The sequence below is a fragment of the Corvus hawaiiensis genome, chromosome 3 (assembly GCF_020740725.1).
Source record: "Corvus hawaiiensis isolate bCorHaw1 chromosome 3, bCorHaw1.pri.cur, whole genome shotgun sequence".
Taxonomy (NCBI): Eukaryota; Metazoa; Chordata; class Aves; order Passeriformes; family Corvidae; genus Corvus; species Corvus hawaiiensis.
In genome coordinates this window covers 50,614,297-50,640,657 of record NC_063215.1, presented here as the reverse complement: position 1 = coordinate 50,640,657, position 26,361 = coordinate 50,614,297, and the positions used below count along the sequence as shown (strand labels likewise).

Below are 26,361 nucleotides of genomic sequence, written 5' to 3'. Positions count from 1 at the left end.
TTGAGCCTTCTGAAAGCAGTAAAATGATAGAAACACAAATGTGGGCAGGTCTGTGTCACAGAACTTATACTCTACATAGATCCATAGAATGGTTTGGGTTGGAAGGGACCTTAAAGATCACCTAATTGCCATGGGCAGAAACACCTTCCACTAGACCAGGTTGCTCAAAGCCCCATTCAGCCTTCCAGGGATCAGCCATCCACAGCTTCTCTGAGCAATCTGTGCCAGTGTCTCACCAACCTCACAGGAAAGAATTTCTTCCTAATCTAAACCCACCCTGATTCAGTTAAAAGCCATTACTCCTTGTAATAGGGGTATAGGAATCACTACATGCCCTTGTAAAAAGCCCTTCTCCATCTTTCTTGTGGGCCCGCTTTAGGCACTGGAAGGTGCTGTAAGGTCTCCCTGGAACCTTCTCTCCTTCAGGCTGAACAACCCCAGCTCTCTGTTCGTCTTCACGGAAGAGGTGCTCCTGGCCTCTGGTCGTTTTTGTGGCCCTCCTCAGGACTCACTTCAGCAGCTGCACGTCCTAACATGAAGCTGAACTACCGCGTCTGTTTCTTTAACCGAGTTTTGTCTTGGACGCTGACCTTTCCACACTAGAGTTGCAATCCGTGACCGCGGTAGGTGAGCAGGATGCCTCCTCCGGAGGACCGATCCCCGCCGGGTGTCGGCAGCCGTCCCGCCTCGTCTCGCCTCTCCTCCGGGCGCGGCTGGAAGGGTTCGCGGGCGGGATGGGATGGGGTGGGGTGGGGTGGGGCGGGGCGGGGCCGGGCCCGGGCCGGGGCCGGGGCCGGGGCCGCTCCCGCTGCGGCAGAGGGTCCGGCCGAGGCAGAGAGGCCGGCCGGAGCAGACGGTCCTGCCGCTCCTCGCCATCCTCGCCATGCTGTCGACGCGCCTCCGCCCGGGGCGGCTGCTGTCCGCCACGCCGCTCCGCCCGCCCGCACCGCGGGGAGCCGCGGCCGGCGGGGATCCCGCCCGGAGCCCGGGCACCACCCGCGGTAAGGGGCTGCCCGCCGCGGCGGGGGGAAGCGGAGCGGCCGGGACCGGCCCCGCGGCAGCGTCCCGGGGCTGACGGGGAGATGCGCGAGCGGGCGGCTCGGGACCGGGCGGAACCGGGCTGGGCTGCCCGGTGGGGAGGCCCGCCGGTGGCACCGCAGCTCGGGTGGTCCCGAGCTTCTCCTGCTGGCTTGGGTACCCACACCCGCGGGCGGCGGGGAGGTCGAACCAGACCCGCAGGAACACTCGCTGCATGCGGGGATGTTCCAGAGATTGCGCGGAGGTGACTGCGTAGCCGAGACCTGAAGGTCTGATCCCTAAATTACTCTTCCAAATACCTGGATGGGCAGGGTTTTTCCCTTCCACCCGTTACTACCAGTTGTAGTTCTCTCGTAGGGCACGGTTTACAAAGTGGGTTTTTTTCCTACTCTTTAAGCTGAGCAGGCTCACAAGGTGGTTGCAAGTTACAAACCTTCGAAGTTTGACAAAAAAATCCTCCTCTGGACTGGACGTTTCAAGACAGAAGAAGAGATTCCTCTGAGGATCCCGTAAGTGCGCTGGCCTTGTCCAAGGGTAACATGGAGCTGAAGGGAAAGCAGTGGTGTGATCCCGATCCTGTGGAAAAATTAAAGCTTTTCCACAGAGTTTAAAACAGTCAGTTTTACAACACTGAGACTTGGAAAAAAATTGGAGGGCAAGAGAATTTCCTGTCCTGGTTAGAGGTTAAGATGAGAAAATGTTCCTTGCTGGAGTCCCTAGAGCCTGGGATTAAGAACTGGCTCCATTTGAATAGACAGCCTTGGTTACATTTATGTACTGGCTTGTTTGTTTTGCTTATTCCTAACGTGCAATCAGAGAAGGATGCTATTGGTAAACAATATTTTCTGTTTATAGCTTGCATAAACTATTCTAAGGGAGCTGTCACTGAATGATTACATACAAAAAATTATTTTTTATTATAGAATTTGAGGAAAAATAGGGAAGGAGGTAATGACAGGAGCATCCCTCATCAAGGAAAACTGAGTACTTGACATAGCCTCAGTCTCCCATTCTTGCTGATGCACTGGTCTAGATGATCTTTGAAGGTCCATTCCCTCCAAAACCACATGGATTTTACAGTTCTCTGACTTGCTGAAAATTAGCAACCCCTAAGGGAGTCAGTCACTAAATACCTGAAACCCCTCTAATGCTTAAGGCTCCCTTTTCTTACGATGTTAGATAGCATGTTAGACATCTCTCCAGGACACTACTTTTTATCATAACAGTATGTCCCTGCCTTGGGTGACACGTTGAGAATAAGCAGTGTGCAGAGCTGTGTAAAGCAACAGGTACATCCTCTGCCTGTTTTTGTTGGTTCCTGACAGTTTCACTGGAGTTTGCTGAGCTGGACAGTGGCTTTCTGGACAGTCTAACCTCTCTTGCGCTTAGTTTCACCATCTTCCTCTAGATGAAGGTTCAGATGTCTCAGAAGCTGTAAACGCTATTCAAGTCGTTGGGAGTTGTTTATAAAGACACATTGCATTTGCCAGTCATACACATGCACAAAAATCACTCCTTTCTGGCCTGGCAAGTGCGTGTCACCACTTCGTGCTTTCTGGATGAGCAAAGTATTTTTAGAACTCTAAGACCATAAATAGTAATATACTAGAAGTAGTTAATTGTGAGATATTGAAGCTGAACTGTGGCACTGTTTTAATTCATGTTAAAAAAAGAATTGCAAGGTGGTGTTACCTGTGAACACAATCTAACCACTGAAGATTGTACTATGAAACAAATCTACAGTCTTTATTCAAGGTTGTTGTGGTTTGTTTTTTAAAAAAACCTCAGCTGTTGCTGACTTCAGCAGAGGTTTACCTGGAGTCTTGATTAAGGATTGAATAGCAAAGCCCCTAATATGCAATTAGAGAAGAACGCTGTGAGGTCTGTTTTCCTTAAAGCAGATGCAGAAAGCAGGGAGAAAGTGAAAATCTGCCTCAGAGGAGTTTCAATTAGTGTGCTGTGAAATATAATTAGGCTAATACATCAGACTAATAACATTTATGGTTTTGCTTTTGTTGCCACAAATGGATTATTGGATTAATGATCCTACGTGCCAGTCTGATGTACAGTTTGTTTTGAAGATGATTTTTATCACTGTACAAACCAGAAACAGGTCCTTAGAACTGCAGGCATTGTTAGTCAGCTCAAGAAACACAGCGTGCACAACGTGCTCCAGTGTGTGCTGGCAAGGAAGGGATGGCACAGCACTGCCACTCATGGGACCTGTCCTCTTCCACCACACTGAACCTTACAGAGAAGCACTGCAGCCCTCAGCCTTGGTGCAGGCTTTCACGGGCACCGTAAAATCCCCAGCTCTGCCCCATCCCACCACGCTACTCTAAAGTAAAGCTAAAGGTGCTTTGGAGGAAAGAGAGCATTACACCATCTTTACTTAGAACACAACATCAATTCCTTATGCAACTATTCTTTTTACACGTATAGTTGTGGGTTTATACATACGTATAAAACAGGTACTTATATCTCACAAATATATATTTATCTATATATATATATAAAGCATTCCCATGATGAATTATGAAAGGAAAATGGTGCACAGCCAATACTATTATGAACATCTTAAAAACTGTACTCCCAAGTATAATGTCTGACTTGGAAAAAGACTTAGCTGAACGTTTTGGGACAATTTGCACGATTTCCTGTACTGCTGGTTCTCAGGGCCACGCCGCCAGCTCGGAAGAGAGGAGGGTGGAAATGGGAGCTGTACCAAGGCAGATTGCCGGGCTGTAAAACGCCTCCTCTGCACCAACTACTGCCAAACAGAGGGCAGTTTGCACTACTTTCGCCTTTGATGACCAGCAAAAATAATCCTGTAGATTGTTCTTGTTTATTTGTGCGTTCCTGAAATAGTGAGGTGGCTGATATCAGCTGCCCACTTTCTGTCGGGCTGCTGCTTTAATAAAGAACTAAAACCTCTAACTCATAGCAGTACAAACTCTGCTTTAATCAAGAATCCAAGGATGTAAAGACCTTAGCCTACAGAACACCACCTGAACAGGTTAGATATAGCAGTAACTGATTTCTAAAGTTAACTTTGAATAAAGGGAACTTGCTTTTACTTCATCCATCTGACACCACGTATACATCTCCATCTGTTTTAAATAGATAACCCCCCTTAATTTTCACTACATTTAAAGTATGATTTCTGGTCTATTTACCCCAAGCACTGAAATGCAAACATTTATTGCCTGAACAATTTTTCTTTTTCCAGCTTAAAAAAAACCCCAAACAGTCTAAATCCATTAAATGTTGCTTTTCCAAGAGAAATGGATTAGCATCAGAAAATGGCTGATACATAACGAACCACAGCAAGCTGAAGATGCTTGTTTCAGAAGCTAATTCTATATTTATTTTTAAACTGTGATGTTATGTCTGCAGTGCTTTGAAGAGATACTTTGCCGTTTTGTAGTGACTCAATTCAACCACTTTAATTGCAGGCCAGAGATGCTAGACAAGGCAAGAAACAAAGCTCGAGTGAAAGCCTGTTACATCATGATTGGTCTCTCAATTGTTGCCTGTTTTGCGGTGATTGCTTCAGCTAAGAAGGTGAGTACGACCTTTTTAAAGTAGCACACTTTAAAATGATGGGCTTCTGTGAAAAGCACACAAACCTAAACCAAGAGCAGGAGCTTACAACTGCTTGAGTTTTAGCTAACCTAGTCTCTGCCACCCCCCCAGCAGATAAGTGGTTGTTGCCCATTCCCAAGGTTGGGTAGCTTTCCCCAGGCGCATCCTTACTCCTATGCTGTTACTTCCTCAGGCTGCTGCACGTCACGAGTCCTTAACAAGCCTGAACTTGGCAAAGAAGGCCAAGTGGCGGAAGGAGGCTGCACTGGCTGCGGAGGCTGCGCTGGCCGCGGAGACGAAGACAAAGTAACTTCCTCTGAAATGCTGAATGTCCTCGGAAGAGCAAAATGAACAGCTGCTGAGAGCAATTAGTGAGTTTCACCCCTAAATGGACAACTGAAGTATGCACACTCTGGAGCCAATATGGGCAGCTACAGCAACACAAAAAAAAAGGGAGGGTCTCTTTCATTAGGGAGATATTTAGGGTACTTGTTGCATGTAATTAAAATTACTTAGAATGTTTTGCATATGATTAAAAGCATTTAGTTTTAAAGGAGATGAGGTAGTTTCCTAAGAATATCAGGTATCAGATAACCACAAAACATTTAAACCCAAGAAATTTTCTGTCTGGTGACAGTGCAGTTTTTCAGTGCACAAATCTGCCAGTTTGAATCCATTAGCATCAATGCTGTATTCAAAATGGCACTTGCATTTTTTAGTTTTAAGAAGCAACACTTATTGAATCACTACATAAATACAATAAACATCTGTAAAATAGGTTTTATTGGTTTCTGTATGGTATTTGGAGATTTAACATTCCATAATATTGCATACTACTTATATGTGTTCTGTTACAGTAAAGGGCCTTTGGCCTGGATTTAAAGGTGCACTATTACTGTCTGAAGTTAATACAGGTAATTTAGCTTCCACACATTATATGAAGACATTGCGCCAGAAGTAACTGAAATTTCTCATTCCAGATTTCAGTGAAATCTTGAGGTCACAATTAAGTCCACATATCAATTTGCAGACCTATTACAAAAATTCTCAGTTGTACAATTTAATAAATTTAAACCAACTGAGAATTAACCACGGAAGAAAGACAATAGTGCATCTTTACTATTTTTTTAAAGACAGGCCCAACAATAAATAGTTTCCAGTTGCAAACTTGTTCTACAGCTAACATTTCTGTGCCAACATTATTACTATATTCTGATTGCTGCTAGCAACAGTGTATAAAGCAAATACTAGAAAATTAAAAAGCTGTATTGAACCAGTCCTCAGACAAAAGTGCAATGACAAAAGAATTAGATATGATTCAGTGTAACAAGAGTAGGGAACTAATAAAAAAAATTTTATGCTCTGCATAGTTGCATAGATTAGCTAGTTAGTATTCACATTTAAGCAGAACAAATGGTACCCTTTTAATTAAACCCAAACTCCTGTATTTTTAAACAGACTTTGTAACTGATGGGACATTTCAGATTGCATATAAAATGCCAAACTCAAAAGAGAAATTAGTATCACAGTTTTATTTTGTTTTTCTCTCCATACTGGTTTCATCTGTTTAGGTAACATCATCATAATCATGCCCCTACTTGCAAATGAGTACACCAGAGCTGACCTTATGTCATAATCTCTTGTTTTATTTTGTTAATTAATGTGCTTTTAACAAAGTATGATATAAACCCAGTGATAAAATAGGAGAGGCCATCCTGTATGTATATCCTTTAAAGAATCTTCAATTTTTAACAACTTAAGGGTAAACCAAATGTTGAGTTTAAATAAGGATTTTCATTATCCCAAGTCCATCAATTTTAGTTCCCTTTCAAACTGTTCCATTCAAACGTATCAGAGGCATGAAACAGTTTGTCTAAATGCGTAAAGTGCAGTCACTAACCGTCCACACAGATAGAATAATATATCCACACAACTGAAGACATTCTTTCAAAACAAATGTAATACTTTAATGTCCCCTCTTTTCTTCATTTTCAAGTCTTTCAATTAAGATTTTCATAGTTCAGATTTGGTTTAAATAAGAGAGGCTTATAAACGTAGTTTTACAGGGTTCTCCAAATAAAAAGCAGGCACAGCTGGTTGTTATCAAAACAAGGTTGTTAGAAACAAAGGAATACCCTGTTACCTGAATAATTTTCTTACACTAGAACACTGAAATTCAGCATTTGCTAGTAATCTTGGTAGATTTCCATGATTGTTACCCTGTTCTTTGATAGATGGGGAGTGGGGGGACCATGGGAAAGAATGAAGGTTGGTGTATGAAAACCTAAAACTATGAGAGTAAAAAGGGCATAAGTACAATCACCTAACATTATATGAAAATTTGGCAGCTGTACTCAATATTATCACACTATTCAAAACTGTTGTATGCTGTACAAATCTAGGTTTAAAGTGTCATTTGCTAAAATATCTCATTGTTCAGAGTTCATAAAGTAACAGCACTCCTATATACACTTCTTACACTTCTATCTTCCACTAAAAAGACTTCAAAGGGAGGTTGCTTCCCTCCCAGTTACATCTTAGTCAAAACTGACCATTAATTTTAGAAAATCCACTTCAAGTCCCACATTCAATTACAATATAGAATATATTGCTGTAACATCAAAGTGAAACATCTTAGAATCTTAACTTGCATGTAAAAAAAATTCTAAATATAAAATGGTACTGTAAATGATACCACCTTTAACCTGTATTTTTCAGTGCATTAAAATATTTTTTAGTGACAAGCACAGTGCCGTGGGTAAGTGATTTGAAGTTTAAATTGCAGCTTTTTATGAAGCATGAAATGCTCTCATATGTCACAGATTTCACTTAACCCAGGAGTTTGATGTTAATACATTAATTACAGGTAATAAAAAATAGCAATACTTCAGAGTTAACCCAAAGTATTAATTTCTCCAAATGAGATATACTACTAATACACCAGAAACACTACTTATATGCAAGTCAAAGCAGAGCATACATTTTTCCATACTCAAAATTGTTAACGTAAATATTAGAATTCTATTTCTTTTAGTGTTTAACAGCAAACACTGTATATTGTAGAGCCTAAATATTTAGATGACAATAACTTCTAGTTAGTTTTGGTGTCCACATACTTAATGCTATTTACAGTACAACAACCTTTTCCTTCAACTGGAGTGATTCACTATTCATTCTTCACTGCAGTATTTCTATTGTCTTACCAAAAGCAAACCGAATTCATTAACCTAAGGAACAATTCAAGTGGCAGTAGCATACTTGATCAAAAATACCTACTGTCTAAACTTTTAAGAAGCTATTGTACTAAAAGGCAAACATTGCAACGTTTCTCAAACTAAAGTGGTGTTACCACATCGTGACAGAAGACAGCTGTAAAACATCAGCTTGGTGATTTGTGTGCGTCACCCTTCTGTCATTCCTAATTGCAGCCTTCTTGTGGTAACTGCAGTGGCTGCTTCCGCTGCAAAGTACTGCAGTTGTGGCTGACTTGTAATGCCATTTAGCAGCTTTCATTACAGAGCCAACATCAAATGACCAGCAAGGTCTCTGCTGATTCCAATTTGAAAACCTCTGAAATAGTCATCTTCCCACATAATTAAGAAAGAACTTTTTCATATATTCAATATCATATTAGGTAATTAGCATTATATATGTATATCTATTATGTCTTTAAATACATTTTATAAATAAATTCCAACAGTGTGTTGTAAAGTAAGTAATGCATAAAAGTTTCACAATTTAAATAAATATTTTTCACATTCCAATTCAGCTTCTTACAAGCTCATCTTTATTTCATGCCTTAGTTCTGAAGCAATGTTTCTGCTTCAATACAAGAGGTAGATTTGATAGAGACTGGGCAAGTCAAGCCTACTGCCAAAAATTCAACTGTCAGTAACTGTATTGCTGATATGAAGTTTGAGACTACATGAAAAATTCAGAACTACTACCTAAAATCCTACCAAGTCTTACCTAAACTCTTGTTAAATCACATTTAATGCTTTTAGACATGATTACTCACAGCTGTTTTCTGTACATAAGAGATAATGAAGAACACAAATACAAAACAGAGAACAGTTGTCTCTAACACAATATATAAAAGTGCATGAGCTGCTTCTTCATCTATTTCTGCAAAACATATTCAGCTTTTCCTCTAACTTTGGCCACAAAGAAAAGACCTCTGAGAAAAAAAAACCCCAAACCGTGTAAGTGTTTAAATTTTACGCTTATATTCACTTCAGTAGTTTAGAGCTGGAACCCCTCCATTGGAGCCTCCTGCTGTTGAAACACAAACTGCTGCTGACTTTCATCCACCTGAGGTGCAATACTAGAGTCCTCTTCTTCAACACCAAAATAATGTTCTATGAGTTCAAAAGCCTTTTGGTAGATCTCCTGGTTTTCATGCCTCTGAAGAAATTCAATTTTATCAAGTCCTAAATTAAAAACAGAACATTTTTAAAAATCTAGTTGCTTAAATGAATGATGAATTCAAATGGCAACAGCTTATATTATAGCAGTACTTCTTAAGACAAAAAGATGCTATCCCAAGTCACCTCAATTAATTTCATATCACTGGTTCTTAACTTCCTAACCCATGTATTTCTAGTCTTCATTTTCTGCTGTCCAAACTCATTTTAAAACTATGCTAGAAGCATTTCAATTAAACTAATATCCCAATTTCTTTTCTTCTACTCTTCAGTCTTCCCCAACTCTAAATTCTATCTTCACTCACGAAGTTGTCACTGGGCACAGTCTGGTATCTTTTTTCAAATTTAATTGTAATATTTAAAGATACTACCTTTTGGAAAGCTTACCATTTTGCAAGTAGAAGACATAACCTCTGCTCTGTTGGCTGAATTAAGTGCTAGGCAGTCAGCCAGGTTGATACAAAACTCCTGTTTAGCTTTTTAAGATAATGTAGTTTTCACTTAAGTTGGATTAGAAAGAGCTCAAATGAACCGTTCTGGTGACTGCAGAGGCCAAAGCAATAAGGGTGATATAATCAGCTGTTTTCCTTACTTGAACTTATATTCTACAACTTCAGCACCCTATGCTTAATGCTAAAGGAAAAAAGAGAACCTAGAGAGTCAATACTTAAAATTATGAATGGACCAAAAATCTGCAACACAATAAATTCCATTAAGGTCTTCAGTACTTATTTCTCTTATGCATTTAATTGCTCAGTTCTTCAAGCATGCATTTGATTAAAGAAATTGAGCTCTGTAACAAGGAATTTAGATGTAAAGAATGCTTTACAGAAAGTTAGTACCATCTAATCAGATATAATGTGGTCAATTAGAACTGTTACTAGCAGTTTCTGAAATACAAATGTCTGCCAATTTTGGTTTGTCAGAGCTACAAAAAAGCCAACTCTCCATAAAGATTGCCAGTTTCATTATAAGCCAATTGTAACACTAATTTTGTCAAATCAAAAGCATCCAGTCATGATATTCCACAAATTAGTTTTTATAGTATGCTTTTACATAGTGGTTTAATTCAAGAACTTTTATAAAAAGCTAAACAAAATACTTGCAAAAGTAAAAACTTATTTAGTTTTATGATCTGAAGTTAATTTTGCTGTTACTGATATTTACTATATTAAAAAGTGATCCAACTTTGGGATCAATTTAAAAACCCCTGATCTTACATCCCTGTTGGTAATGAAACTGTACCAGACAGGACTATGTATTACATAAAGTATTAAAAATTTATTTAGGAATGGCTGATAAACTTATGCAAAGCATGGTCCCAGTAGACTGGGACACCTGTGTTAAACCCTTCTGAGAATGTTTCTCTAGAGGGACATTTCATAAACTGACCGCAGACAAACACCCAGACATTTTCTGTATTTAACCACTTTTCCCTACGTGTTACCTTACTTGTGATACTTTATGTCTACTTATGCTTGGAGTAATTCTTGTATTAAAACTTACCTGCAAATTTCAAAATGACTCACAATGGTTTTGTTTTTACAGCCTAGAATAAGGAAGTTCAGGTAGTTTTACAAGAAGCGTTTCCTTACCATACGCTTCCTCTATGAGGGCACAATAAGGATTAATGCCGATTCCATTTTGCTTTGACTCTTGCTCTCCAAGACGTAGAATATTTTCAAGTCCATTTAAAGCCACCTGGACTATTTTTGAATCCATCACAGTCAGGAGGTCACAAAGAGGCTTGGTACAACCTAGTGCTACCAAATACCTTTATAACATAAAAAAAAAAAAAAAAAACAGAGGAAGGGGAAAAGAACTGATAATCCAGCACATTTATTCTGACATACCCGTCTACTGCTACTGATACTTATTTTTGCTAAAAAAAGTGGCTGAAACAACAAAAATTTCTAAAACATGCAACAATACAAAGAGAAACTTAGCCCAAAATGAAAAAAATATTAAACTTATCCTAATAAAAAAAGTTAATATGTATATTCCTAATTAGAGTGTGAAATCTGTAGTCTTTTTAACTTCTTTCACCTACGATCTTCAGGTGGGTTTAACTGAATATAAGAGAAAAAAATTTTAGCAGGAAGTTATTTTCTCAGGCAGTCGAAATTTTCTAGTGGTAAAAATATCAATAAGCACATTAGATACTTGTAAGAACACTGGGTACTGCTCTGTGCTAACACAATCCACACTAGCAGTCCATGCTAAGTATTAGCATCACCTACTATAAAGAGAAGGATGTAACTGTAAATACAAAGACAAAAATACTGGGATTCTGAGTATCCCATTCCTTTTCCCAATTTTGAAAAAAATTGTGTATGAACTTTTTCAAGTTATAACCTGTGTCCTTGCTTCTAGTATGTAAGTAAAATGAAGACAACAACGTTTGCCTAAATATAGTTTAATTCAGTGGTTTAAAACTATCCCTGCAGTTAGGCAGTAATACCTTGAGGACATTAGGAGGACTAAAACTTCATGACACCAATAATATAACTATTTTTGATGAGAAGCCATTGTTGTGGTATAATATGCACATCTACTATTTGAAGATCCTGAATTAAAATTTTCTTTTAAAATTCTAGATTTTAAAATGTTACATTATATAAGCAATTAAAATAGAATTTAAATTTTAAAAACCAAGACACTTTCCTCTGTTATCCCTGTTATCTCTCTGATAACTTAGTAGTTGTAAGAAAACCAGGATTAGTTACATTATAAATAAGAATGTACTTGCAACAGATCTCCCAAATTTGCTGGGAAAGTTATCACATATCTTTCAGTTCTGGCTTCCAAATAATACAGTAATTTATAAATCAAATTATCAGCTACTGATTCAAAGTGATCATTACTCTGACAGTATTCAGAGAAACCAAAGAGTATTTTATTCTAGAAATTCAGGAAGTCCTATCTTTGCAGCATATAAATAGCTACTGACAGTAAAAGTTTAATCAAACTCAGTTCTGAGCAAGGAGTTGAGATATCTGCTTTAAAATAATACTTATAGTGAGTTTAAAATACATGAAGAAACCACTAAAGTCCCTGAAGTCTGTCCACAAATATACAACTACACTGCACAAGTTATCTAAACAACCCCCCCCCAAAGTTTTCCATTTTCAAACACTGAAACTACTGTTCATCAACTGTTCCAATTGTATTTGACTATGTAATATCAGCTCTGGAAGATAAGCTTGTGACAGCTTTAGGTGCAACACCACTGAAACAAAGCAGTATTGATTAATTTATTAAGATTTTTCTGAATTTCTACATCTAGTCTCTGTACAGAGTTTCAAGGAATTGAGGCTATGTTTAGGATTTTGTTGCTATGACTGTCAAGATTCAAATGCAGAAATCCAAATGCCCTATGTAAGATCCTTAGGCAGAGAAAATAGTAACATACACAAGCTTACCTAATCTGTTCAGGGGTTCCTCCTGATGTTGCATTAGTGATGGCCCATGCTGCCTCTTTTCTGGTGCGAAATTCAGCTTTTTGAAGAATTTCAATCAATATTGGAAAAATATTTGCATCTATAACAGCCTAAGAGATGAAATTGTAACATTTTACAACAATTAATAAAGATTTCAGAGCACTAGTAGCCTTAACCACAAGAATTAGTGATGCCTGCTGATATCAAAGCAAAGAATATTTTGTTTAGATGGTGCCATACAAACTAGAAATGCTAAACTAAAATTCAGAACTATTCCAACATTGCAGTGTAGCAGCCACCAGAATACCTGGGGGTTTTTACTTCTCTGTTTCTTGTGGGCAGAGCACAGCTTACTGGATTGGCCCATTTAAAAATCATACAACACATCAGGAGTGTTTGAACTGAAGATCAAGCCATTTTGTTGAGGTCTGAAGTCTCCATCAAGAGACTATGTCTGTAATTAGAGACTATGACATGTTTTAAATCACATCAGGAAGTAACATTTTCATCTCTGATTGAAGTAGAAGGGGGAAAAAAATCATTTTGGAGTATGTATTCTGATTCAGAATTCTCATTTTTATGGATCAGAACCTTTTTTCAGGTAGCTCCAGACACCTGGAACAATAGTCAGGATGCAGTAATTTCCAGAAGAATACAACTCAGGGTTGATGACATCATGCCGGTTTTTTATCCAAGCGAATGTTCAGCATTTTCAAACTGGTTCACTTTTCACTGGACAAATTTGTAGTACAAATTGTGACAGCTATTTCTATTCAAAATAGTATCTCAAAGTTTAGAAGAATACATTTAGGTTAAATAAAATTATAGACAGTCAGGACTAAAACAAATAATACAGTGTCAATACAGTATCTGTTTACATCTCCTTGTGAAGGAAAATCAAGTGAAGTAGCAAAATGAAAACAAAATCAACCAAGTAACAAATTCCCAGGCTTTACCTGAATTTGAGCTCTGTTTCCTGCAGTTATATTAGAAACAGTCCAGCATGCTTCTTTTCTGATAGATTCCTTGGGACTACTAAGCAAGTGCAAGAGACACGGTAATGCAGAGCAGTTTAGAATCACCTAAAATAATTTAAAAATTGAAAACTGGGTTGTACTATATATATATATATATATATATATATACATCCTTGTGCAATATACATATATATAAAAAAATACAGAAGCATTTTACAGAGGACTTCAAAAGATTTTGCAACACATTTATATTATACAAAATGTCATATCCTGCAAAATTAAAGTGTCCAATGCTGTAGTGTGTGACCAGACAATCCAGCAATTTGAAAGAATCTGCCTTCAATTAAGTTCAGACCAAAAGACTGAAAACAGCGGAACTAAGTAAGGCTGCTTAAGGCTAAAATATGAGTAAGTCAAAATAACTGACAAGTGGACATCTAATTTGTACAGTTATTTGTTAACTTTTTAAGAGAAAAGGTTTTCCATTTACTTCCTTAGCAAAATCCTCTCTTCTAGAGCTCATAAATTATGCAATTAACATTTTTCCTTATGTTCTCTTTACACTACTGCTGTCAGCCTTTTAGACAGAATTCTTTTTAAAGTAGGACCTGTCCTGCTGTTTCCTGCATTGCTTCAAAATCAATTCCATTGCCTAAAATTAATAAAATAGATCTTTAGAATAAATTACATCAGTAAGACTATCACATACAAATTCACAGTAAAATCAAGTATAAGTTGAGCTTAGAAGTGAGAACCTTGACTGCCTTTAAGACTGAAAAAAGGGGAACCATAATAAATAATTGAATTTTTTTCCCCTGTAAGGAGGGGGAAAAAAAAACCAAACAAAAAAGACAAGCAACAGTCAAAGTACCATACAGAAACGAAGCAATCCACTACACACAATGCTGTAAAAAACCAAAAGTTCATTCTTGCATTAACTTAATGCTTAAAATAGAAGCCTAAACTATCAAATCAACAACAGAGATTTCTAGAAAGCCTCTTTCAGCAATGTACACAGATACCTGTACTGGCCATGTATTTTGTCAAAGTTTTTACAAAATTCTGTCTTGCCAAATAATTTTCTTAAATCAACTAGTCTTACCTGTGTTTGGACATCATCCCCAGTAACAATATTTCCAACTGCTCTTAATGCAGGGGATACCACCTTGTAATCATTATGCCTGGAGACAAATATTATATTGCTTGATATTACCAAGTGTTAAAAGATTAATTTTGCATTTTCAGCAAACGGTTTACTTCCAGTGCTAAATATTTAGTTACCAAAAACACTGTATTACTTACTGCACTCTCCCCCTGTTTAGCCAAATTTGACTACTGCAACCCTACAACAGAATTGCTGATTCAAAGACTGAGCACCTCTATGGGAAAACACAACTTAGAGCAATCTGTCCAGCAGATCCATTTCGCCCAGCTCAAGTATTATTAAATATGATACTAGAATGTGTGTCATTCAACAGTCACAAAAACAGAGGGGGTGTTATGAGGTGTATACTAAAGCTTAGTAGTTTTAGTAAGTAAAATTCCCCCTTTTTTGAGTCTGTAATCCTAGAAGCCAGCGCATGAAATCCATATTAAGCTGCCTGATGTGCCGGGGAAGGAAATTACTCAGTTGTCCTAGAGCTTCTATGGAAAAGAAAGCAATCTTACCCTCTCCTGACAGCTATAAAAATGAGCTTTTCACAGGGAAGCATGCAAAGCTGTCCATGCTGGGAACTACTGTCCCTGACCTACTCTGCAGTTCCATGTGAACACAGGCATTTAGTCTCCCTTTCCAGGAAAATAATGAGCCATAACCCAAATATATTGCAACAGTTCAAAAGTGGCTCTAGCCTGCCTCTGCACTTCGCTGAGTCCAAGAACTGCCTGTATAGCAATTATATGTCCTACAAAGGAAAGTACAACAGTGAAATTAAAAAAAAAAAAAATTAATTTACAATTCAAGATTGGTCTTCGCCCTTCTGTTCCTTTATGTATATGAAATCCTGCATTAAATTTTAAAGAATAAAAAGGAATACTTTGGAGAAAACTTTTTTCACTGTCAATGTCAGGAATAATTCCAGGAGCTGAGCAACCTAGCAAGCAGCTTAAAAGATTTCAGACTGAATTCACGTTCATCAGTTTTCACAAAAATAAATTAAGACTTCACATGAGAAAACACAGCTCAATTTTAACATTAACAGTACTATAAGACACTTATTTGGTGAAAAGAAGACTTACATAAGCAGCTCTACCAATCTTCGACACACTCCAGAATCAATAACAGCTTGAATTTTATCATTGGGACCATCTGAAAGGTAAGAGAGGGCCCAGCAAGCATCTGCTAATACATCCGGGTCACTGCTAAACAACAGTCTTGATAAAACATTTAAGCAAGGAGCAACCTAGGTTAAAGAAAAATATTGCATAAAATTAGGTGTTCTAAAATTAGGTGTACTTTCCAAGTTTCAGAGAATACTCTGCAATGGCTTAAATGTGCAAAACTATTTACTGCTCAAGTACACAAGGTCATTAATGAATGAGGACCCAGGTGGAAAACTTTCTGATTAAACCAGATATCCAATTCAAACCAGCAAATTGGATAAATTCTGATTCACAGCATATTTATTGAGAGATACTCTATTAAGTAGGTAATTGTTCAGCTTAAATAAAAAACATCTGCTTTTACAGGTAACCAGATGATCAGGAATTACTGATGCTTTTCTTAATCATTCAGGGAACAGAATCTCTAAGTATTAAAGGGGATTTTTTATTGCTGGCTTTGTAGGAGTACTGGCAGTTATTTGTAATAACCAACTCAGAGTAACTCACAGAGCACCCAACATTCACTGAACCGGTGAAACAAGCAAAGTCTCATTTCAGGTCTCACTGCTGCTGTACCCTCTGGCCTTAATCTCCGTAACTTCCACACAGAGCCAAATGAACTAGACCAACTTGACACAATTTGGAACCTGACAGGTTTCTGCTGTATAGCCTGGGAATGTCATATTCTTTGTAGAACTTATTTCTTTACCTTACATGGGTTATGCAAATTCAGCCTCTGTTATGTGTCCAACTGCTGCTGTTGCAAAGGGCAAAAAGCAGAGGACCTATTCTTATTAGCAGCTGCCTATAGGGCATCCTTTTCCTGTGAGGTTTTGTATTCAAGCAGCAACAAATCTTGTTTTTTCACTACCAGAACAAAACACTAGTAAAGGATATAGCTTAGGCAGAGTCATTGTGAGGTGATCAATTAACTGACATCAGAAATCCCCCCTTTTTGTTAATATTTCTTCAATAAGTAGCAGTAACAGTAATTACTAACTCATGCAGTAAACTCTCTCCAGACTAACTTTAGTTAGTTTAACTTTAGTTAAACTTTAGTCGTTTAACCTCAGTCTCTTCTACCAGAATATCCAATGTCCAGCGCTCTTAAAGTCATTGACCGTACCAGAAATTAATTTCATACTGAAAACAAGAAGCTAAAACTCCTACTAGTCTCTAGTCTTTATAGCCACATACTAGAGAGAAGAAGAAAAAAAAAGGGGAGAGCATATAGGCTTTCTCTGTCATCATAGTCTGATCTAACTGCATCTGACAGAGCAGGAAACTCAGAATTTTATTCATGCAGCATGCACTCACAATAATAGAACAAAAAAAAATTTGAGGAAGCTTCAACTATAACTCACATTCTCTACTACAGTTCTGGAGAAAACACAGCCCCACATAGTTTAGTGCTGAATGTATAATTTGTCCATCACTTCACACCAGTGTATGACTATTTGCATCAGACTACAGTCTCAAGTTTTTAAGTGATGTGATTTTACTGCTGATAGGTGCCAAAGTAGATGATTCACAGATACAACAGATGGGCAAGACTGTGTGATGACATTAAAAACATAAAATCTATGTCTATATCCAGATTCAAAGAATCTGTTTGTTATAAAATATTACAAACGTTAAGTATGCTTTAGCTTTCTGATTTCTCAAAATTACTACTTTACTATACCTTACTGAAGTCTGGAGGTGGGTTCTTTCCTCTACAAAGATTGGAGAGAGCCCAAACTGCATTTCTAGTTGTTGTAAGACGATTCGAATTTGTTAACAATCTGTGAGAGACAACAATAACAAAAAGAAAGTAATTTCTTATTAAAATTAAGTAACTTTATGTCTGTTGTTACCAACAGAACATCAAATCAAGAAGAGAAATTCTATTATTGGTCACTAGTTTAAATTTATTTCTCTTCATAGCTTATATGCTGCAACTATTTTCTTAAAATCAACTGAATCTAAGCAGATTATTTTGCATGGATGTCTCATTCCCAAATAATGTACATGCATAAAAGTAAGCAATTGCTTATTTGAAAAATCATTCAACTAAACTTTTCTGATCATCTTTAGAAGGGGCTAGGAGATGCAACCCTCCTTTGAATGAACTTTGATGTTTTCATTCAGAGAATGCAACTAATAATAATAAAAATAGTTCCATAAAAAAGTTAAAACTTTGAAGTCCTTACAAAAAAATTAATGCATTCCTTCTGCTTTTGCCAAACAGAACATAAAAGATTCAACACCTGAAAAATCAGGTTCACTTTCAGATACATACCAAAATGTCTAAAATGTTAATTCTTTAAACCCTCGGTGAAGATAATCTGCTATTCTAAGCTATTTTACAAATGTTTTAAGTCATTTTATTACTTCAAGAGGTAATAAACTGAACAACATTTGTGTTGCACAGATTTTTCCCTGTGGTGAAGATACTATGGGAAGCACATAGTAAATGCTGGAATGATATTCCTAGTGAAATCTTCTAGTGGAACACAGCTCATGTGACAACTACTCTGTCAACTCATGTCAACAAGCAAATGGATAAACAGAAGACTAGAGCTTGGAGCTACTGGACAAAGGTGGAAAAAACAGCCTGTTGTGCAGGCAGATGGAATCATATAAATAAAAGTGGGAATTAAACCATTTCTCCTACCCTATACATTCAGAAATCTGGCAACACAGAATTTGCACAATACAGAAATCTCATACCTGTGAAATAACACTTCTCTCCTTTTGCAAACATCGAAAAGCTTCCATCATGGACTAATTAATTAAAGATATGCATGAAGCTCGTGTAATCCAAAATATTAAATTGCTTCTTATTATATCATTATGATTCTCAATTTAGAAAAAAACTTATATTCTTCTCAAGTAAATTCTAAGTTGAAGTTTTCATTTATCTATACATGTGCAATATATTATAGTATTAGTTTACTATACTTACTCCAAGAGAGGTGGCAATATTCCACAGTTCAAAACAAAGTCTCTGCATTCTGCATTATCACCAGCAATGTTCCCAAGAGCCCACACTGCCTTAAAAAGAAAATCATCCAAGTGAATTTATACATGCTTGCAAATCAACTTTCACAGATAATCTATATTTTTTACAGCAAATGTTACAGAATAGAAAAAGAAATCCATGATGGAAAAAATACCGTGACAGTAAATTTTTATCTTCCTGAAGGCAGATCAACTAGCTAGTAGGCAAACAGGGCTCAAAGCCTCTCTAAACAGCCCCCAAAAAAGACATTCATTACCGAATTTTAAGTAGTTATAAAGCCCCTCAAGAAGATAGTTACCTGCTCCTGTACATCTTCATGTTCTGAACTAAGCAACTTAATAAAAATGGGAACAGCTCCAGTTTCAATTACAACTTTGGTGTGTAAGAAAGTTCCAGACGCTATGTTTGTCAAAGCCCAAGCTGCTTCAAACTGTTGAGGAACACAAAGACAAAACCATGTTAAACAACTCAGCAGTAAAACTTAAAATCGTGACATGAAGTTTGACATAAGAGTTTCAGAGGTTAATTTTCCAACTTTTTTTCCTTTCCACTGAAATGCAATTACTACTGTAGTACTCTATATAATAAAATACCTCGTGTTGACAAAATCTCTATTTAGTAAGAACGTTCAGTAACTACATTATTTTTAGGTTTTGGCTTACAGGACTAAGAAAGATTTCAAATCACTATTAACTAGTACAAATACCCTTTGTTTACCCAATATTAAGTTAATTCTTCTAGTACAAATGTCCACAAGGACTAACTGCTATTCCCATGGGGGAGCAGACAGAACTAGTTACTCCTATCATTAATTAGATATTTCTCAAAAATTTTCTAAAAGGGTTTCAAACAAGCCTTTCAGTTTCCCACAATTTTTTTTCCTAAGATTTCAGCTGAAAAGTACTACAATATATTCAACATTAACGACACAGATTCTGCTCACACATCATTGCTGATGATCTTAATATACCACTCTGTTCATCCTCTTGGAACACCTTCTGCTTTCAACACCCAAGTTTTTGTCCAGATGAATACATGACCCTAAAGACTACTATGAAATTCACAAAGCTAAGCCACATTTTTAGCAGCAATAATGAAAACATATGGCTTCAGTGGTGACAAATAATTATATTTGGTTACTAAAAACCCCCACCAAACAAAACAACATGTGCCTTCCAAAGCTCTTTTGGAAGGTTTCTAATCCCATTCCAAACCCCCAATCAGTACCAGCCAAACTCACTTGCAGAGTGTAATTTTCACTCCTCTCTAGAAATTTCACAAATCTCTGTACTACTCCTGGTTTTTGAATGACTTCATCTATAGGTGGATTAGGCTCTAGGGAATAAAAACAAACATATCCGTGTAAAAAGACCAAATAAATTACTTTTTCAGTATGACAAAAACCATGAATATGATTTGTAGGTCTTATCATAATTTCATTCAATCATTTCCAAAAGAAGGCGTTACAAACTTTTCACTTGAGAAGACTGCAGGATCTTTATGACGAGATACAATTTAGTAAATACCCTATTACATATAACAACAGTAACACATACTAGTATCCATTGGCACCTTAGTAGCACATCACAAAACACTGTTCCTTCAAACAATAACTCAGGTTGGTGGAAGAGCAGTTATGACTGGATATTATTTTAAAAAGACCAAGCACACCTTTACCTATCATGCTATACACATACCAGCACCAACTTAAGATTGGATGTTCTACAGCTCCAACAGAAACAAGTTACAACTCTTCTTTGCCAGCCATGTAATTTTTTCCACTTGAGAACAGAATGGGAATGAGAAGCTGAATCACTGCAATAATTACTCTAAGTATGTTAACGTGCAGTTAGTTACTGCCCTGGACACCTCAATCAAAACATCCTTGTTTTTTACTTTGTCTGAAAGGCTTAACATTGAAATAATGAAGATTTCTGTATTTAGCCATTAGTTCAGAAGGGATTTGGCACAGTTTCTTTATAAACAGAACTACAAGTTTCTGCAAGCTCTATTTTAAAATAAAACGTAACTAAAGGTTAACTGACTCTAAGTATAATTCATAATAACATAGAAGGAAGCAAATAGAAAAACCAGGCAATGTTTACCTACCTTTAGAGAGCAATTTTCTGAATTTCTGAGTTGCTGTGAGTTGTTGATCAGGATCATCCGAAAAAATCATCTGTACCATATCTACCGTAATAACTTCTTCCTAAAAATGAAAGGAGGATTTCTTATGTGTAGTACTATGCACACTAATAGGTAACATTCTAAACACACTCTAAAGTACTTACCTCTGGAATAGGTACAGTAGAGCTGACGTCAGGATCCTGAATTGGGCTTTCTACCATAGATTCTTCATTTCCCGGAAGAGAAACATTTCGGCGTTTAAACAGCTGAACAAAGGGGAAATGTTTGGGAGACGTTAGAATTTACCAAAGCATGGGTACTGATGGCATACACTTGAAGAAATGCTTTCACCAATACCAGTCAAAGAACTTTAACTACTCACCTTCCTATTCACCCATGCAAGGTGAATTCTACACAAAAGTTTAGAAAACATAAAGGAGAACAACACTATCATGTATATTGATAAACTGTAAAGCAACACTTCAGATAGACATTTATAACTAAATTCTTACTAGTTATAAAGATCCATAATTTCTTCCACATGAAAAAGAAGCTACAGATCTTTTTGCTTTTAGTCTTTTATCCCTTATAATTAGCATTCATTTTAAGCAAGGAATGGTATTCTACAAGTTACTTTCCCCTTTCTTAGTTTATAGGCTAAAGTCACCAACACATAGGCAGTGTTTGTGCTTCAGCACATTGCATTCCTCCCTTCTACAGAAGACTACTAAGCAGCACCTGTATTTTATACCCAGCTGAAAAAAGATTAAACCAGAAACATAATTTTCATATAGAAGAGACAGAAATTGTGTAGCTTCAAGGTGAACTTTCAAACTATGTAATATTAAACATTCTCTATGTCCAAAAATTGCTTTACAATTGGCTGCACACACTGCCTATGCTCAGAATACATACCAGCACTGTAGTATTTAATAAACTATGTTCAATGAGTGCCTCTTCATTTTCTGGCATACAAGCAAAACATTCACATTGCCCTGTTTCCTTCTAGAAACCTGTGGGGTATGCCCAGCCTCTGCCCTGGAGGGAGGCCTGCTGAGATAAGGAGAGTGCCTAACCTCCCAGCAGAACTCCCCTGGAAAGGCAACCACTTTTCAGTTATGGTAAGAAGAAGACAGACCCAGAATCCTCTTGGAGACCCTATGCAGATCCTTTGTAACCCAGTGGCCTTTACCCTCTGACACCCACTCCCTGTATCCCTATAAGATCTAGCCCTCTGCCTCTGTGAGAGCAGAGAGAGCTCGTCCTTGGCCTCCCCTTCGCGGGGTGCAGACTAATAAAGCTGCCCCATGCGGAACTGCTATACGAGTCTCCTCGTCTCTCTCCTCCTGGTCTGGCCTGGAGATTGCCCCGCAGAGCAAGAGCTGAAATCACGAGCTGAGAAGCACTAAAGAGCTGACAGCCTCTCTGCACAGGCACTCTGGCTATGGCTGAGGGAAGACACCGGGCCCCGGGAAGACGGTTCCTCACAGGACCATCTCTCTGGACTGGTCACAGCTTCCTGGGTCTGAGCTACAGACCCCACACCAGCCACCTCAGAAACCAAATCTAAATTTTTATCTTTATTCCAGTTCTACACTTACAACTACTGTAACCAACAATTCTAAGAATATTACATTTGTACCTTTGGAAAGAAATTATAGACTCTTGGTCCATTGACTAAGATTTCAGCTGTAAGCATAATAATGAAACCACCTACTAAATCCTGGCTATTTTGCCCCTCTAGATCTCTACAGACCTACGTTTCTGCTGTTGTACATGTCCAAAACGGCAGAACAACTCCATGTTTACATCCAGCTCTATTTCAACAGGAACCTAAACCAAGGCATTCTCTCCCTTGTTCTTATGGATTGGGCATAATTCTGGACACAAAAAACCTACAGAATCCTGAATGCAGATGAGGCTTAATTCCATTTAAATCCACAAAAGAAGAAGAAATAACATTCCACTTTTGGAAGACCAGCCATTCTTTCTAGCACTCAACAAGGACCCAGAAGCTCTTGGTTGAAAAGAATAAACTTGTTTGGTCTATCTACCAGTTACAGTTTCTTCTGGAGCACAAGCAGTCTCATCTCCCTGCATAAATTCCTCCTCCCCAGTTCAGGAAGAGCTGAAAAACACCAGTCCAACAAATTAAGATCAAGCAGAGCGTAACATTGCTACAACAGCCAGCATGGGAGAGGAAACACCCATTATTTTCATAATTTATCTAGGGAGCATTTACTACAAATTATGTAAACAAAACTTTCAGCAGGAACTGCAATGCACTTACCCATTTACAGATAAGTGCTCCAGTACCATACCACTTCTGACTCTTACCCCTCTGGCCCAAATAATTGAAATTCTTTTTCCGTGCACCACTTTCCCAGTAGCAGGGTAAGCGTTCCCACCTCAGAGCAGACTGTAGATCAGAGCCTGGGACACTCTAGGTTGTGGGAGACAAACTCATCCACTTTAGACCAACCACAAAACCAAACTACATGCCTTACCTTCCGGGCAAGAAACTACTAAACATTTTGCCAACTGGAACTATGACAAACAAATTATACAATATTCCATGTATTCTGATCACTAAAAATTCAATGAGAACAACTGCAAATGTTTATGTAATAGTTCAGGGACACTAACTGGTAGCTACTTTATTAAGTTAGTGTAGAAAAGCTCTTGGGCAATTTGAAGCATGGTATCAAAGATGAAAATAATCCTCTCCCTTCATACAGAAAATCTCTGATCCCAGCTCTAGCAGAGAATGCAAGGTTTCAAATTCTTACTGGAAATGTGAGTGTTCTTTCAGTCTAGTCTCACATGTTTAAACTTAGACTATGAATTAAAGTTAAAAGTCATGGCTCTCTCCTCTGTAGGCCCTAGTAACTTAAAAGGGCTTCTGTTCATTTTTTTATGATCCTATTGAGACATGCCTGATGCTTCCCACACTTGCAAAGAAAACAGACATCCAACCTGGCACTCCTGGACTCTACTCCAGAAGGTAAGTCTGCTCAGGTCCTTTCAGGCCCCTGAATATAGCTCCACAAGCACTGAGCAGTGAACAGCTCACCAAGATGCTTACCTGCTCCTCTCTTTTCTGTTTCCGAAGCTGGATTCCTTCCTCCTCTCTTCTCCTGCGCATTTCTTGGGGATTAAGCGCATTATTCTTGTAGCTTTTCATTCTGAAGTTATCTTTACCCGGGCTTGCCATGTTGTCTATTGAAAAAATACAAAATTACTCCAAAAGACCAAACCTGCCATCTCTTGTATTATGAAAATATCTACAGCAGCCGCTATATATTCCTGCATCTATTTGCAATACCCAGTTCACCAACAAAAATCTTTAACGCAGAAATCACAGAAAACCTGTGCCTAGATAGGCATTTCCAAACTGCAGATTGAACTACAGTTCATCTCAAGGATCAGATACATCATTAAAGCACATAAGCTACTGTAAAAAGAAACCATGCATCTTACAAGCAAACTGAAAAACAAAAAGCAAAGATATTACATTGTTAAATTTTGATTCTGTCAGGAAGCAAACAAATTTTCTTCCTCCTCTCATAAAGATGACATTAAATGTATTATAAATAAGGACAAACCCGAGAAGAAAACCTGTCACAGTGACACACCACATCACCACAAAAACCTGCAGTAATTACTGCTTCATTTAATACCTTATGGCATTGTTTATTTACTTTCACTATCTCACAAACATAACAGAACCTAAGAGCTATGCTTTTCCTTCTAAACTGTGTGCAGGAAAATAATTTAAGGGTCAGTAGCACCCAGACAGGCATACTCTTTTTCATTTTAAACTAACAAAATTATTGTCTCGCTCCAACTACCAGTTCTTTTAATGGACTTACAAGTTTAGAATCTGACTGTCACTTCAGGTATTTCAGTTGTGGGAAGATAAAAGTGATAGTTCATGATTCTGTCACCAGAATGATCAAGCTGAGTGGAAAAGGTTGTTAATAGCGTGGTGCCTTTTTTTAAAGCTAGAACTGAAGCCTTCATCTGAGAAACAACTGTCAAAAACACGATTCAAAACTCTACACAAACTAGCACTTGTCTGGAATTCTTCTATAACGAGAAAACATGTAAACTACAGCTCCGGAGCTGTAGATCTGGGGTTTTTGTTTGTTTTGTTGGTTTTTTTTTTTTAATCAGCAGTACCAAGGACCACTAAGCATCAAGATGACTCCCCAAGGACTCAGCAGCCTGCTTCACAAGAACCTGAGTAAACTACTGACATCTCTGCATAACAACGCTAAGTGTGCCACTGTCTAAGGCAAATTTATAACAACAGTCATGTAACTTTATTTTCCCAACAATGCTACTGGCTTACCTAGTCCTAGAACACCATCCCTTTCTTAATCGTTCATGCCTTGCTAATTTAGTTGTGCCAATGAAACTGTCAGGCCAAGAAATGAACAAGAGAAATGCACATTTAAAGTAACCCAGCCACCAGCTCTGTGAAGAGTTACAGAAGGTCACCTGGAAGGAAGGTCTAAAACTGTTTTTAAAAAGAAAAGCTTAGAAATTTATAGCTTCATTCCCTCCGCAAGGCTTTTGATATAGACACCGTAAGGGCAAGAAGACTGGAAGTCCCTGGTTTCACACCTTCTGCATCTAGATCCAAGCAAGCCTGCCCTTCTGTCCTACAAAACTACACCCGTTTTAACATCAAAGCCCTCCACCCATCATATCCTGCACTGCGCCCACTTGTTGTGCATAGTCTAAGACCTATTACACTAGTTTGTTTTTTTTTTCCTCCTTGTCTACACGAGGTTCCCTAAACACGGCGCCTCGCGGTACCTCCGCCCCCTCCCCGCCCGGCCGGACAATGCCCACAGGCTTCGCACCGGCCCAGCCCGCAAGGACTGACCAGTCCGAGACCGCCAGGACTGACTGACCTCTCAGCCCGAGAGGCCGGACAGCCACCCACCCACCTTGCCCGGCTACACACAGCGAGGAGCGACGCTCTTCACATACGTCCCCAGCAGAAGCGGTGGAAAGCTCCCTCCATCAGCAGCAGGGCAGGGAAGGCGGAGGAGGGCAGAGCCCTCTTGCCGGAGGAAGCGAACACTCCGCCCCAGCCCCCACCGAGCTGCCGTGCGGGCAATGCCCCGCCGGAGCCAGGGGCAGACCGGCCTGCGCCGGGGAGCCCGACTGCACCGGGCACCCCGCCCCACAAGCGGTGCAGCCTCTGCTGCCCCAACCCGCCGGCTCTCATCGCTTTTCCCTCCTTACCCATCGCGGCGGACATGCCCGGCGCCCGGCGCCGTCCAAGCCCGAGATCCCCGCTCCGAAGCGCTCCGCACTGGCGGCAGACACCGATGCAAGATGGCGGACGCCGCCCCGCCGCGCGCCGCACTGGCCGGGGGGCGGGGCCCGCCGTTCCCAGCAGGCTCTGCGCGGCACGCACCCGCCGCGGC

General features: G+C 38.7%; 2 protein-coding genes across 2 annotated transcripts; one reads left to right on the top strand and one right to left on the bottom strand.

Annotated features, from left to right (window-relative positions):
• The first annotated feature begins 793 nt into the window (after nucleotides 1–793).
• On the top strand, nucleotides 794–5,403 carry FAM162B (family with sequence similarity 162 member B). The gene is made up of 4 exons (XM_048297336.1): nucleotides 794–1,001; nucleotides 1,436–1,547; nucleotides 4,494–4,602; nucleotides 4,817–5,403. Exons 1-4 carry the CDS (start codon nucleotides 884–886, stop codon nucleotides 4,931–4,933), a joined length of 456 nt encoding a protein of 151 aa, XP_048153293.1. The 5' UTR covers nucleotides 794–883; the 3' UTR covers nucleotides 4,934–5,403.
• Nucleotides 5,390–26,302, bottom strand: KPNA5 (karyopherin subunit alpha 5). Its single transcript, XM_048297331.1, has 14 exons — nucleotides 26,177–26,302; nucleotides 24,003–24,136; nucleotides 21,082–21,183; nucleotides 20,900–20,999; nucleotides 20,031–20,125; nucleotides 19,089–19,220; nucleotides 18,734–18,822; nucleotides 17,471–17,570; nucleotides 15,703–15,866; nucleotides 14,567–14,645; nucleotides 13,444–13,569; nucleotides 12,470–12,597; nucleotides 10,643–10,821; nucleotides 5,390–9,053 (listed from the first exon to the last, which is right to left on the bottom strand). Exons 1-14 carry the CDS (start codon nucleotides 26,190–26,192, stop codon nucleotides 8,866–8,868), a joined length of 1,632 nt encoding a protein of 543 aa, XP_048153288.1. The 5' UTR covers nucleotides 26,193–26,302; the 3' UTR covers nucleotides 5,390–8,865.
• Nucleotides 26,303–26,361: the final 59 nt, after the last annotated feature.